The sequence below is a fragment of the Peromyscus eremicus genome, chromosome 1 (assembly GCF_949786415.1).
Source record: "Peromyscus eremicus chromosome 1, PerEre_H2_v1, whole genome shotgun sequence".
NCBI classification, from domain to species: domain Eukaryota; kingdom Metazoa; phylum Chordata; class Mammalia; order Rodentia; family Cricetidae; genus Peromyscus; species Peromyscus eremicus.
The window spans coordinates 61,448,227-61,462,034 of NC_081416.1; the positions used below are offsets into that span (position 1 = coordinate 61,448,227).

The 13,808-nt window shown below is 51.8% G+C and overlaps 2 protein-coding genes across 4 annotated transcripts in view; one reads left to right on the forward strand and one right to left on the reverse strand.

The window, feature by feature from the left end:
- Deaf1 (DEAF1 transcription factor) overlaps positions 1-1,155 on the forward strand; it is a 31,075-nt gene extending 29,920 nt beyond the window's left edge. For all 3 annotated transcript variants that reach the window (XM_059264610.1, XM_059264621.1, XM_059264631.1), the window contains one exon: positions 711-1,155. In XM_059264610.1, the coding sequence (XP_059120593.1) occupies positions 711-815 (105 nt within the window). In that variant the 3' untranslated portion in view covers positions 816-1,155. The remainder of the gene's footprint in view (positions 1-710) is intronic.
- A 2,698-nt stretch (positions 1,156-3,853) lies between these two features.
- Positions 3,854-6,883, reverse strand: Drd4 (dopamine receptor D4). Its single transcript, XM_059249834.1, has 4 exons — positions 6,608-6,883; positions 5,003-5,115; positions 4,329-4,915; positions 3,854-4,173 (listed from the first exon to the last, which is right to left on the reverse strand). Exons 1-4 carry the CDS (start codon positions 6,881-6,883, stop codon positions 3,971-3,973), a joined length of 1,179 nt encoding a protein of 392 aa, XP_059105817.1. The 3' UTR covers positions 3,854-3,970.
- Positions 6,884-13,808: the final 6,925 nt, after the last annotated feature.

A 13,808-nucleotide genomic window follows, 5' to 3' on the forward strand; every position in this document is an offset into this window, starting at 1 on the left:
GCTCACCCACACTGCTACAGCTATGGGATTTTATTACTTGGGACAATTTTTTGTTATCAACATAAGGCAGGCCTTTCCTGAGATGACCTTTCACCTTCAGGATGTGCTTGTTTTTGCTCTCGTGCGTGCGTGCGTGCGTGCGTGCGTGTGTGTGTGTGTGTGTGTGTATACAGTTAGTATCATCTTCACAGTTATAAATACCATGGTGGGTGGCAATATCACATATAAATTTATTTATTTGTTTATACTGTTAGCCTAGGCTGGTCTCGAACTTGTGGCTTTTCTCATGTTTCAGCCTCCCACGTGCTGAGATTACAGGCATGAACCACTGTGTCCAACTTTTCATTTAAATTCTAACAGCAGCAGAGTATGATGGCCCACACCTTTAATCCTAGCACTAGGGACATAGAGGCAGGAGGATCTCTATGAGTTTGAGGCCAGCCTGCTCTACATGGTGAGTTCCAGGATAGCCAGAGCCTATAATAATAGAGAGATCCTGTCTCAAAACAAAACAATTCTAACAACAACAAATACATGATGCGTAAACATATTCAATCTGGTTATCCTCATGTATCTGAACGTTCCCTCACTCCGACAGCTCACAGCCACCTCCTGGTGAAGTCCAGGGCCCATCCACAGGTGATATGTTGCTCTGTACCACAGTGGGTCTCTGTGGTCCTTCCTGCTAACATGGTTGTCATACCTTCCAGGACTGGAAAGACCATCAGCACGTCTGTGGCCAGTCAACATCTGTCACTGTCCAGGCTGATGAAGTCCATGTTGAAGAAAGTGTAATAGAAAAAGTTGCTGTTTGAGCCAAGCCTCTCCCTGCTCTACTGCGAGGCCATCACAGGCTTAGGCCCTCTGATGACTATGGGGGCTGCTGAGAAGTGAGGCCATGGGAAACTTGCCGGACAAGTTACTAACAAACAGACTATGCCCTTTGAAAGGAACTCCTGCCAGAGACCAAGGAATGCTGGTGGGTTTCAGAACAGGGGCCCTCTGCCACAGCCCAGGGCCCTTGACCTATCGCGGTGCTCTTTCATCCCTGGATCACGAGTGTCCCATTACCTGTGGGGGTGCCCTACGCCACGTGTACATATCTGTTTTGTCTGTTAATAAAGTTGTAAATAAAGCCCCCATCCCCCACCTGGATGGTGCCATTACAAAGCCCACTTCATATTCCAATGGCCAGAGGGTTCCTGCCATGTCCCGATTGTGTGAGTGTGGGCTGTGCACTCCCCTGGGTCCTGCTGTGGTGATACAGGCCTGCAGCAATCCTCCTCTTGAGCTACCTTCACGGCCTTCACAGCCAAGGAGCTCTCAGCCTATCTTTCTCTAGTGGAAGTGGTTTCCGGAGAACCTGAGGCTGCTTAGCAAGGTTTGCCTCCATAGCCTCTCAGCTCTGCTTGTGTCCAGGCAGTGCCATGAGCAGCTAAAGGACTCCCATGAATCTCCAGGGCATCATGTTTGATGCACATTGAAATATCTGGCCTATGACCAGGGCTTCTGCATGCAAAGGCCTGGTTGTCTTGTTTTTCTCCACTCTTTCTTCTCATCACCCAGGACCATCCTAGACACTGTCCCTGGGAGCAGGTAAGGGAGTGGAGACCTTTGGGGGAGACTCATACTTAGGTACTGGACTTGGCTGATTTGGGAATGAGACCTGGTGTTCCTACTAACAAAGAACACTGTTAGAGAAGCATATTCTGGAAGCCTCTCATTTTTCAGAAATGCCCTCCTGAGTTAAGATCTCAACTCATAACAGTCAGGGGCCTGAGGCCCCCCTTCACCATGTAGGGGATATGCAGACTTAGCTAGAGTCTAAAGGAGTGCCTTCAAGTTTAGGATGAACTTATAGACTTACCAATTCTTTTTTTTTTTTTTTTTTTTTTGGTTTTTCGGGACAGGGTTTCTCTGTGTAGCTTTGCGCCTTTCCTGGGACTCACTTGGTAGCCCAGGCTGGCCTCGAACTCACAGAGATCTGCCTGCCTCTGCCTCCCGAGTGCTAGGATTAAAGGCGTGCGCCACCACCGCCCGGCCGACTTACCAATTCTTACACCTACTTCTAAAACAGTTCCTATGAGATACACACCAGCTTTACACCTTGGTATGTATAAGAATATCATCCCAATCCCCTGCACTGAACCAAGAATGGTTCCTCCTCCTATCAGAAGGCCCTTTCTGCACCCAGCAGATCCCTGAGGTCCCTCAATGTGAACTACAGGGATAGTTGAGGGTGGGACATGTATATAAATAAGGAGATCCCAATTCTCTGGGGTCCCCACCTTCTCCCCAAGGCTTATCAGTGAGCCAGGCACACCTGGAGGCTTCAGGCCTGAGGCCCTTCCCATTGAGTAAGGTCTTCATGACCACCCTGTTTATTTCTGCCGGAATCAAGCCTGGGCCTTGCCCTTCTTCCCAGAAGTGCTTTCTGGTGGCCGAGTAGCTCTCAGCTCTAACCAGCCACCAGGGCCATGCAGAGTAGGCTGAGACTACACAGCACAGCTCAGTTTGCACACTGACAGCTTGGCAAAGTCATTGCACCCAAGAGTTACCCAAACAAGAAAATGGCCAGCCACTGCTAACCACAGGACATCCGACGGGGCAGCCAGGATGTCTACCCCCAAGGAGTGGCACTGTGTGAAGGTCCCAGAACACCAAGATGGTTTTGAGAGGGTGACCGTTCAAGAGCAGTGGAATTGATTCAATTTATTCTTTCCCTTTCCTCTAAGGAAGACAAAGGGTCTCAGGACATGGGCACTTAGGGTTCAGTTCCCCAAGCTGCATCAAGCTTCCAGTGACTTCTGCCCCACTCACATGAGTTTCAGCCGTACATTTTTATCTGCAGAACTTTTCAGTGGGAGTCAGCAAAGGGCAGGCACATTTGGTATCCTAGGGTCTCCAGGGGTAAAACTTAAGGGAGCCCCAATTCCACTAACGTTAGACAGTGTGTGGACAAATATGAACCCATGACTCCATTGACACACACACACACACACACACACACACACACACACACACACACACACAGCAGGAGCTTGCTAGTCCTGAGAGATCAACAGAGGCCAGCAGGGAGCACTGAGCCACCAGAGACCAGTGTGGCCATAGTACCCTCAGTCCTGGGGAATTGCTCCTTACCCAACAAGGACTGTTTTAACTGCTGTAGATCTCATAGCTTGTCATTTCTCAACACTGAGAACAGAGTGTGACACTTTGTGCCTGTTGTTGTTGGTGTGGAACCCCAATCTAAAAACCCCCTCAGCAGTCATGACTTACATCTCTCCCATGACAGGAGGGGGTAGTGTTAGGGTGAGCTGTCCCTGCCAGGAGCCATCTCTTCTTGATGGGATGGGCCCTAGCCAAAGAGCTCAGGAGCTGCTTGGGTCCCTCAGTCCCGCCTTGAACCCTGCTGCTGGACCACCCATGGGGTAAAGATGGCCTGTGTGGGCCTGAGTGGGAGGGCGCCTTAGTGAAACTGCGAGATTTGGGTATCTCCCGGTGAGAGGCTGGCAGGAAGCTATGTGTACTGTACTCAAGAAAGCTCCCCAAATGGTGCCCCGACCCCTTCAATAACAGCAGAGCCCTTCCTGCCTCGCTCTTCAAGGAGCAAGAGCTGCCCTGGACAGGATCCAGGACCCAGCTGCCCGCCCGGGCCCGGGAAATTCCTCTAGTTCCTCTCCCAGCTAGTCACTTGGTCGCTTTACATGTTGAGGTTAAACTAAGCCAACTGAAGTTCTTCCACCTTTCCTGGGACAGAAGAGACCAGAAGCCTCCTAGAACTGAGCCGGCAACATCCTCAAAGGCAGGAGCCCGGTCCCAACATCCAGGCGAACACAAAACCCCTCCTCTTTCGACCCCCAGCCTTCGTAAATGATTAGGAAATAATTAGTTTAATCAGGCGAATGAGCGCCAGCGTACTCCGCACACAGGCTTGGATCTGCTTGACCTCAGGACACCAGTGACCTTTTCAGCAGCGGAGACAGAGAGACTTGCGGAAGACCCTGCGGAACTCGGCGTTGAAGACGGTGTAGATGATGGGGTTGAGGGCACTGTTGACATAGCCTAGCCAGGTGACGGCACTGACCAGGCGAGGGGGCACGAAACAAGCCGGACACAGCGCCCGCGTGATGTGCACCACGAAGAAAGGCGTCCAACACATCAGGAAGGCCCCTGGGGGTGGGCGGCGTGAGTCTGTATCCTTGCACCCTCACCCGGGGCTCCCCACCCACCTTTCACCCTTTCAATCTAGACCTCTCCCACCTCCCGCCTCGCGGAGCCCGGGACCCCTCCCTACAACCAGCTCTTGCCCCAGGGCAGGAACCCACCGACTACCACGGGCAGGACTCTCATTGCCTTGCGCTCCCTTCCGGTGATCTTGGCGCCCCTCGTTCTGCGGGAAGGCGGCGCTGGCGCTGGCGCTGGCGCTTGCGGGAGCACCGCATCGGGGAGCGGACACTCCGGGCCGCAGAGTCCCTGAGAGAGATCTGGCTCAGGCGGGCTGGAGCCGCTGGGGCTCTGCAGGAGGCTGGGTGAGGGGGGCAGACAGTCTGGGAAGAAGGGGCCCGGAGGAGCACTGTCAGACACCGGCGGGCCGGGGCCGCTGGGTCTGCGCGGTGCGCGGCTGTGCAGCTTGGTGTGCCGGGCTGCCTCCCAGCGCCGCAGGCCGCGGAAAGTGGCCCAGTAAAGCAGTAGCATGAGCGGACAGGGCAGGAAGAAGGAGCAAACGGACGAGTAGACCACGTAGTCGCGGTCCTCCAGGCGGCACACGGCTGGATCGCGGCCGGGCACATCGTTGAGGCCGCACAGCACTGGCGCAGCCACCGCGGCGGACAGCACCCATGTAGCAGCGATGAGCAGCAGCTGGCGCTGGCCCTGACGGTTGTAGTGGAGTGGCACCGTCACAGCCACGAACCTAGAGGGACACAGGCATGGTGAAGGCGCCGAGTTGGGCAGGTGACTGGGAGGTGGGGGTGGGAGGGGGGTCGTCTGGGATACCCACCTGTCCACGCTGATGGCGCACAGGTTGAAGATGGAGGCAGTGCATAACATGACGTCCATGGCCATGAGGGTGTCACAGAGGCGGGGGCTCAGCAGCCACACGCCACCCTGGACCTAGGCACGCAGAGGTTGCAGAAAAGCACAAGACCTGATCTTTCAGCCGCTGACTTTCTGACCCCCATCCTTGTTGGGGGGTGGGGGAGGCGATGGCTGTGTATTAGAGGGGATTGGGGATATACAAGCCCAATGTGATCCTGAGACAGTGGGGGGGGGGGGCGCTTGTGTTAGAGGAGACAGAGGGGGCAGACAGACCTGCCTCTTGACTCAGGTCTCCTTTGCTTAGGTAAGAAGCTTGGGGAAGACCCAGGGGGGATTGATACCATCTGCTGGAGGGGAGGAGCCCTTAGGGGTATAGGCCTGACCCTCTGCCCACTAAACACAAATCCTACCCACCTCCAAGACTCAGCTACGAGTTATCCTGCCTGCTTCAACTGTCACTGCTGTGGGACTTTGGATGGGCCCCTTCACTTGCTGGACGGTATACACATGACAATTGTTCTGAGGACAGATGTGTTCTAAAAGCACAAAGACTTCATAGGGCTCTCTGTGAATCTGCATAGCGTACTCTTCTTCAAGGGCAAAGGAGCATACAGCCATCTCAACCCACCCATTCCCAAATCCCTTCATACTGATTTGGGACGATTAGGAGCTTAAGAATCATCACAGTGACGTCAGTCCCTCGGGGAGGACCTGGGGTCAAGCGTGGCTGCTGGCCTCTGCCCTAGCTCCAGAATTCAGTGTCTTCCTTAGAAATCCCATGCAGGCCATCCCCCTCCCCCCCAGTCCAGGCCACCATGTCCCCATTCCTGTCCTAAGCAGCTTTTCTCTAGCCAAACCTCGTACAGAGAGAAGAGTTGGCACCACAACAGACACACCTAAGAACCAGACCTGGTCTGGGGTGACTCTGTCCTGGAGTCTCCAAAAAGTTCTGAGCCCTTAGGCGCTCCTAGGTTCACTGTCCCGCCCAGGTCTCTCTGACTACACTCTTCACTGCTCCAAGCTCCTGGCAGTTGAGTGGCTACAGGCTTTGGGCTTCTTCCACAGGGTGAGCTGGCACAGGCTGGCAAGTCTGTCTGTCTGTCTGTCTCTCTCTCTCTGGGGGGGGGGGGTGTCACTAAAAGGCAGTGGTCGACGGCAGAGATGTGTGTCTGCACACTTGCCTGTCGGTCTAGCTGGCTTTTGGCGGGGGTTAGGGGTACAGTATTTCTGGAGTGGGACCCGAGACTTTAATGGGAAAGAGTATCTGAGATCCTTGGTTCCAGGGACACAAGCCCTCTCTGGGTCAGCAGATCACAGAGAATAGGAAGGGATTCAGAGAATGGTAGGGTGACCGACAGACGCAAAACTGGCGCTGGATTCTGGAAAGCGGGAGACGGTGAGCAGTCAGGAGTGAGGAGACCTGGAGTCCCTGCAAACGCCCTGGCTCAAGGTTGCTGAAGGTCCAAGCGGCTGAACCGCTCTGGGGCCGGGGGAGGGGAAGGGGAGGAGGGGCGGAGGGGAGCGGAGCAACGGCACCGAGATGGGGAAAGAGCTCATGGAGGCTCACCTCGGAGTAGACAAAGAGTGGCAGTACTAGTATTGCTAGGAGGAGGTCAGCGGCCGCCAGGCTCAAGATGAAGTAGTTGGTGGGTGTCTGCAGGGTGCGCTCGGAGGCCACGCTCACGCACACTAGCGAGTTGCCCGCCAACACCATGCTGATGAGCAGCACGCCCCCCACCAGCGCCGCCGCGCCCGCGCCCCCAAGCCCGGCGTCAGTCCCCAGGGTCTCTGGCCCACGCCCGGCCAACAGCCCCCCGTCGTGGACCGCGTCGTCGTTCCCCATGGCGCGACAGCTGAATGCGCTCCGGCTGGGTGCTGAGCCCTGGGATTTGCAGTCAGGAGCTGCACGGAGTCCCGCCCCCAGCACTCCCGGCCCCGCCCCGCCCCGTCTTGGATTTCTGCACTCTAGGAAACTGACAGAGGAAGGAATGCTTGATTTCAACAGACGAGAATTCAGAGAAATGACTGGCAAAAACAGGCCCAGCAGCGGCTGGTGTTTTGTGTGATCCGGGCTAATTTGTGCTTCGAAAAACCTACGCGGAGGGCAGGTTGGCTGGACCAGACTCGCCAGAGCCAGCCAACAGGCCAGGAGACGCTTAGGACCTTTCAGGCCACCAAATTACCTGTCCGGAGCGCCTCTCCAAGAAGTCTTGGAGAACATGGCGGAACCTATACTCCTGCATTGGTTCAGTGTCCTTCCAGCGTAGGAAGACAGCAGTTCTGGATTCTGCAACAGGCATGGGCGCCTCATCTCTTTCTCCGACAGTTCTGGGACTGCTCACTTACCCTTAGGTTTAGCAATACTAAACAAGCTGGCACATCGAGCTCACTCTCCATCCGACACTCACACATGGACCGATGTGCAGCAACGCTTCTGACCCAGGCCGTGGCTGACCCTACATTTCTTACTAGCTCTCTTCCCAAGTCTCTGGTGTTGCCATCTCCATCAGTCCCTGGATCATGGTCAAAACGACACGAGGCCACCTCCCAGGCCCAGACTAACTTTTTCTTTTTCTTTTTCTTTTTCTTTTTCTTTTTCTTTTTCTTTCTTTCTTTCTTTCTTTCTTTCTTTCTTTTTTTGTGTGTATGTGGTGTGTGTGTGTGTGTGTGTGTGTGTGTATGTGTGTGTGTGTGTGTGTATGTGTGTGTGTGTGTGTGTTTGAGGCAGGGTTTCTCTGTGTAGTCCTGGCTGTCATAGAACTTGCTCTGCAGATCAGGTTACCACCAAACTCAGAGATCCTCCAGTCTCTGCTTCTGCCTTGGAGTGCTGGAATTAGGTGGGCCACCACACCTATTTCAGCCTTAACCCTTAACCATCCTCGGTGGGCAACTGAGTGGTTGCTCCATTTCCCACTTTTAGGACCCACTTGACCCAACTTCCTTGCCTTTGAGATTGTGTGGACCACTGGCCACCTGTGACATCTGACAAGGAATATCTGAGCTAAGAGTGCTCTCACACCAGGCTCGCTCTCTTTCTCTCTCTCCTTCCCCTGATCACATCTGGAGGCCACACTTTTCACCCTGTGCCAACATTGGACTACAGGAATCTAGGCTGGCACAGGGCAGGACAGGCAGAGATAACATATAGAATCATGGCAGCAAGGCCAGTCCCTGAAAGACTGTGAGTTCATGCAGTGAAAGCATATGGCGACTGTGTTGATGAAAGAATTTTTGTGTATGGGCTTCGGAAGGCTGAGAGACATTTCCTGGAATCCTGTGACAGAAGGGCTACCCCTCATTGGATGTGGACTAAACACTCCCTAACTAATATACATCCCTCTGGCAGGAAGGCAGAGAGCTCCTGGGTGTGTGGCATGCTGCAGGGGTTCTTTCAGGGCAAAAGGAGCTGAATTCAACATATTAGGGGAATTGGGCCAGCCCTCTAAGAACACATACAGATTGCTCATGCTGCTGGGCATCTGAGTATACCCTGCCTAGAGCACCTAAATCCCTCTAACGCATCCTTGGCTGGTTGATCATAGGGGGCAGATAGACTCTCCTCCCTATTAAAGCCTTCAACAGGGGTGCTTGGCACCAGTAACACAAAAATAGGACCTGAGTCGAGCCTCAGAATCTACGATGGAAAAAAGTTGTCTTCTAGATTCTACACAAGTTCTGTGGCATTTGTTTGCTCATATTCACATGTATGCACAAATGTGCATATGCACTTGAGGACGCACATACTACTAATAATAATATGAAAAAACAAACAATTTTCCCCACAACAACTTGTTAGGGTGTGGCAGCAAACTGGGGAAGCTGAGGCAGGAGAACTCTTGTGAATTTAAGTCTAGTCTGGACTACAAAGTGAGACCCTGTCTCAAAAAACAAAACAAAAAACCTGGGTGTGGGAGTGCACACTGGCAATCTGGGCACGGGGTAAGTGTAGCTAGGAGGATTAGCTCAAAGTCATTCGTGGATACATAGCTGCTTTGACGGTAACTTGGGCTCCCCAGGAGACCCTGTCAAAAAAACAAAACAAAACTAAAAAATTTCAAATGAATTGTATGTGTGTGCGTGCATGTGTGTGTGCATGGTGTGTGTGCATGTTGAGGCCAGAGGGTCAACATCAGACGACTCCCTAATTGCTTTCCACCACATCTTTTGAGGAAGGGTCTTTTCTTGAGCCTGGAGCTTCCTGAATAGGAGAAAATGGCTGGCCAGCAAGCTCCAGGCTCCTCCTGTCTCCACATCCCACCTAGGATTACGAATATGCTGCAGTGTCCTGCAGTGCCCCTTGGTTTTTTCAGTGGGTTCTTGGGATTGAACTCAGATTCGCACACTGAGGTGACAAGCCCTTGACTGACTGAGCTATCTCCCAGGGCCAGGCTGATCTCAAAGTTGTTGAATTTCTGATCCTCCTGTCCTCGCTTCCTGAGTCCTGGGTTGCAGATGTCTGCACCATCAGCCTCTGGTGCTGAAGACAGGACTCAGCTTTGCGTGTGCTAGGCAAGCACTCTACCAGCTCAGCCACATTCCTAGACCTAAGTCAGACTTAAATGTAAAACTTAAAGCTAAAAGCTCTAGAAGAAAGGATGGGAGAAAACCTTTGTGACCTGGGATCAGACAAACGAGGAGGGAAGTGAGGTGAATACTGTCAAAATTAAAACCTCCTGGCCACAGGACGGAAGACAATATTACCAAGATATATGTTCACCAAGTATCGTGTATAGATAGCAATTACAAAACAGAGTCTTGCCCGGGTGGTGGCAATGCGTGCCTTTAAATCCCAGCACTCGGGAGACAGAGGCAGGTGGATCTCTGTGAGTTCGAGGCCAGCCTGGTCTACAGAGCGAGTTCCAGGATAGCCAGGGCTACACAGAGAAACCCTCTCTCAAAAAATAAAGAAGAACAATATGAAGTCTTTATAAAACATACAGAGAACTCTCAAAATTCAACAACAATGACCACAGAAAGAAAACTCTTTATAAAAATCCCCCTTTGAATGTAAATGCAGAAAATCTCAGCAAAGGCTGGTTAAGAACACTGGCTGCCTGGGCGGTCATGGCGCATGCCTTTAATCCCAGCACTCGAGAGGCAGAGCCAGGCGGATCTTTGTGAGTTTGAGGCCAGCCTGGTCTACAGAGCGAGTTCCAGGAAAGGTGCAAAGCTACACAAAGAAACCCTGTCTCGAAAAAACAAAAAAACAAAACAAAACAAAAAAAAAAAAACAAAAAACAAAAAAAGAGCACTGGCTGTTCTTCCAGAAGACTCGGGTTCGATTCCCAGCACCCACATGGCAGCACCTAACTGTAACTCCAGTTTCAGGGCATCCAATATCCTCTTCTGGCCTCTGAAGGCACCTGTAGTACACATACACACGTGCAGGTAAAACACTCATACACATAAAATAAAAATAGACACGTCTTTAAAAAAAAATTCTCAGCAAAATCCCACTGCAATTTTTAAGGATTATGCACCATGACCCAGGAGGATTTTTCCCAGGACTGAAAGAAATTCTATAGATGAAACACAACTAATATAACACTCCATATTAATAGAACAAAGAAAGCCCCCACAGGGGCTCAAGTCCCATTTTATTAATTAAACACAGACATGATGTGACCCTTGTCATCTCAACTGAATCAGAAAAAGTTTTTTGCAAAAATCTACCACCCTAAACCGGATGTGGTGGCATACACCTTTGAGTCCAGCATTCAGGAGGCTGAGGCAGGAGGATTATAAGTCTACGGGCAACCTGGGCTCCACAGGAAGACCCTGTCTCAAATCACTAAGGGCTGGGAATGTGACTCACTGGTAAAGTACTTATCTAGCATGTCCAATGCCCTGGCCCTGGGTCAACATGGGGGAATGGAGAGGACAATGTGAAACGTTTTCTTACTCATTAGGACAAGATAAATGATGGAAATAAGTGGGGAGGTGGGTGACTGGTGGGGGCTGGGAAGAGGCCTAGGATGGGGTGTCTGGGGAGATGGCTAAGTGGGTAAAGGGTTGCTGCACAAATGTGAGGAGCAGAACCTAACTTTGGAGTCCCAGAAACCTCGTAAATATACAGTGAGTGGCTGTAACTCCAGCCATGGGAAGCAGAGACGGGGCAAGCTGTCCAGTGAGAATAGTCGTATTGGCAAGCTCTGGTTTGACTGAAAGACCCTGCCTCAGTGAATGAGGCAGAAGGATGATCAAGGTTAATTCCTAACACCAACCTCGGGCCTCCAACTACAAGCACCCACATGCATACACACTCATACATGTGTTCAGACACGTCAAACATGCATACATACTTGCACACCATACACACATGCACATAAACATGGCCTATAATGCAACAACCCCTTGGAGTTGTAATTTATCCAGACTGGGACAGGCCGAGCCAGCAACCTGAGAGTCCCAACCATCATTATTTCATGTCGGAAGACCAAGGACAGCAGTTCGGGAGGCAGAGACAGTTGAATCTCTGAGTTTGAGGACGGCCTGGTCTACAGAGCTAGTTCCAGGACAGCCAGGGCTACACAGAGAAACCTTGTCTCAATAAAGGCAAAAAGAAAAATAAGAAGAAAAAAGAAAAGGGTGACACCCATGTCATCACTCTTGTCCCTAAAGAGCAGCACACCCGTGACGACCCTTAACCAGAAGATAGGTTCTGGTCAGTCTTGCATTCTATCCTCGTGCATATGAACATGATAAGCATTGGGGAAAGGCATGGATGTGGAAAACATAGGTGTGACCTTCCCGACAACCGGGCGTATGCGTTCTGTGGACTGGTGGACTTGATGAACCAGGGCTTGGCTCCCCCTGTGTTCCAAGCTGTTCTGAAGTGGACAAGAGTTGATGTAAACCGCAGACAGAAAGCATCCCTGGGATTGCTGGCCTCAGGAAGGACACTGAGTTGGTGACTAGGGACCGTGAGGCTTCATAAGCCCATATAAGAAATGTCCATCTTCATCTGTAGGAAAGACCAGAAGCTACATTTGGTTAAGAGAATCCATTTGAACGGCTAGTTTTTGGGTGATGAGCAAGTTTCCAACAGCTGTCACTGCCACCTGTGGACTTCCGCTTCATGGCTGTGTGGCCCTTGCACATCACTAGACACTGCTGGCCAGTGTGAGGGGCTTGTGCCATTCAGACCACGGGCACTGACCATCTCCAGTGCTGCTGAACCGTTATAAATCCAACAACATGGCCCAGAGCGTACTCTGCCTCAGCCTGGGCTCCCTTCCTTGGCAGCACAGAGCTTTGGCAGACCATGCATAAGAAGTCTCCCACAAGGTGGACCCACCACTTAGCCTGTCCTTTACTTTTTCAGATGAGGTCGGATATGTAGCCCAAGCTGGTCTTGGACTTGCAGAGATCTTTTCCCTCTGTCTCTCAGGCTCTGTGTTTACAGGCATCACGTCACCACACCTGGCCACCTGGCCCTTCTTGAGGGGTGCATTGAGGTGGCAGTTATTTTTCTGCATCTTTGCGCTGCCCCAGGAAGCTAATTGCTAGGAGCATCTGTGTGCCTTCCTGGGCAAGGCTCTTCGGGGAGCACAGACTTCACCTCTACTCCCCATCCTCGCAGGCCTCAGATTCCAGCGCCTGCTGAGAACTATTCTGTCATCAGCTGCTGCCAAATACCAGCCGGAAGTAGAAACATTTGGGGAAGGTGATTAGTCCCTCTGGTAATCAGGCCAGCCTGTCAGGAACATGGAAGAAAACAGCCAAGGCATCCCTCTCTCCACTTCTTGCTGCTGTTCGTTTTTGTTTTGAGACAGTCTCTCTGTATGGCCCTAGCTGAAACTCTCTACACAGACCAGGCTGGCCTTGAACTCACAGAGACTCACATGCCTGTCTCCTGAGTGCTGGGATTAAAAGCGTGTACCACCATGCCAGGCCACGGTAGGTTCCTTTTTTGGTTTTGTTTGCGTGGTTGGTTTGTTTTTCAAGACAGGGTCTCTTTTTGTAGCTCTGGCTGGCATCAAACTCACAGAGACCCTCCTGTCTCTGCCTCCCAGTCTAATGCCTCCAATCTGCTGGGATTAGAAGCATAGGCCATCATGCTCAGCTCTCAGGGTCCTTCTAAAGTCCTTTCTAAACACAGCCTCAACTGGTTCTGTCACCCTTCTCTGACCTCAGGGTATAATGGCCCGTGCAGGGGGTCACCATTGTCCTACTGCCTCCCCCTGGCCTGACTATCTTCCCGATGAGGCCCTGTGCACATCAGGATGCCTGGCTGGCAGAGGACTCCCTCCTGCCTACCACTGTTCTTATAGGTCTCTGCTCCCCAAGCACCTGTCTTCTTCTTTCTGCTATTTACTCAGGGATTTGATTCTAGCGTAATTTCTATGGTTCCATTGGTCAGGACTGCCAGATGCTTTTCCCCCCTGCAGTCCTGAGTACTGAACCCTCATGACACTGGGCAAGCACTGTACCACTGAGCTGTGTCTGTGGCTCTAACACACACACACACACCACACACACATACACACACACACACATGCGCACACACATTTATAGCAGCTTTATTTATAGTTGCCTGAACTTGGAAACAACGCAAATGTCCTTCACTGGGTGAGTGGATAAACACACTAGTCCATTCAGACAGTGGAACATTTGCTAAGCCCTAGAAAGAATTGAGCTACTGAGCCATGAAAAGACTCAAAGGAGATGTAAATGATTATTGCCAAATGAAAGAAGCCAGTGTGGGACTGGCAAGGTGGCTCGGTGGGTAAAGGCCCTTGCTGCCAAGCCTGCCTTGAGTTTGATCC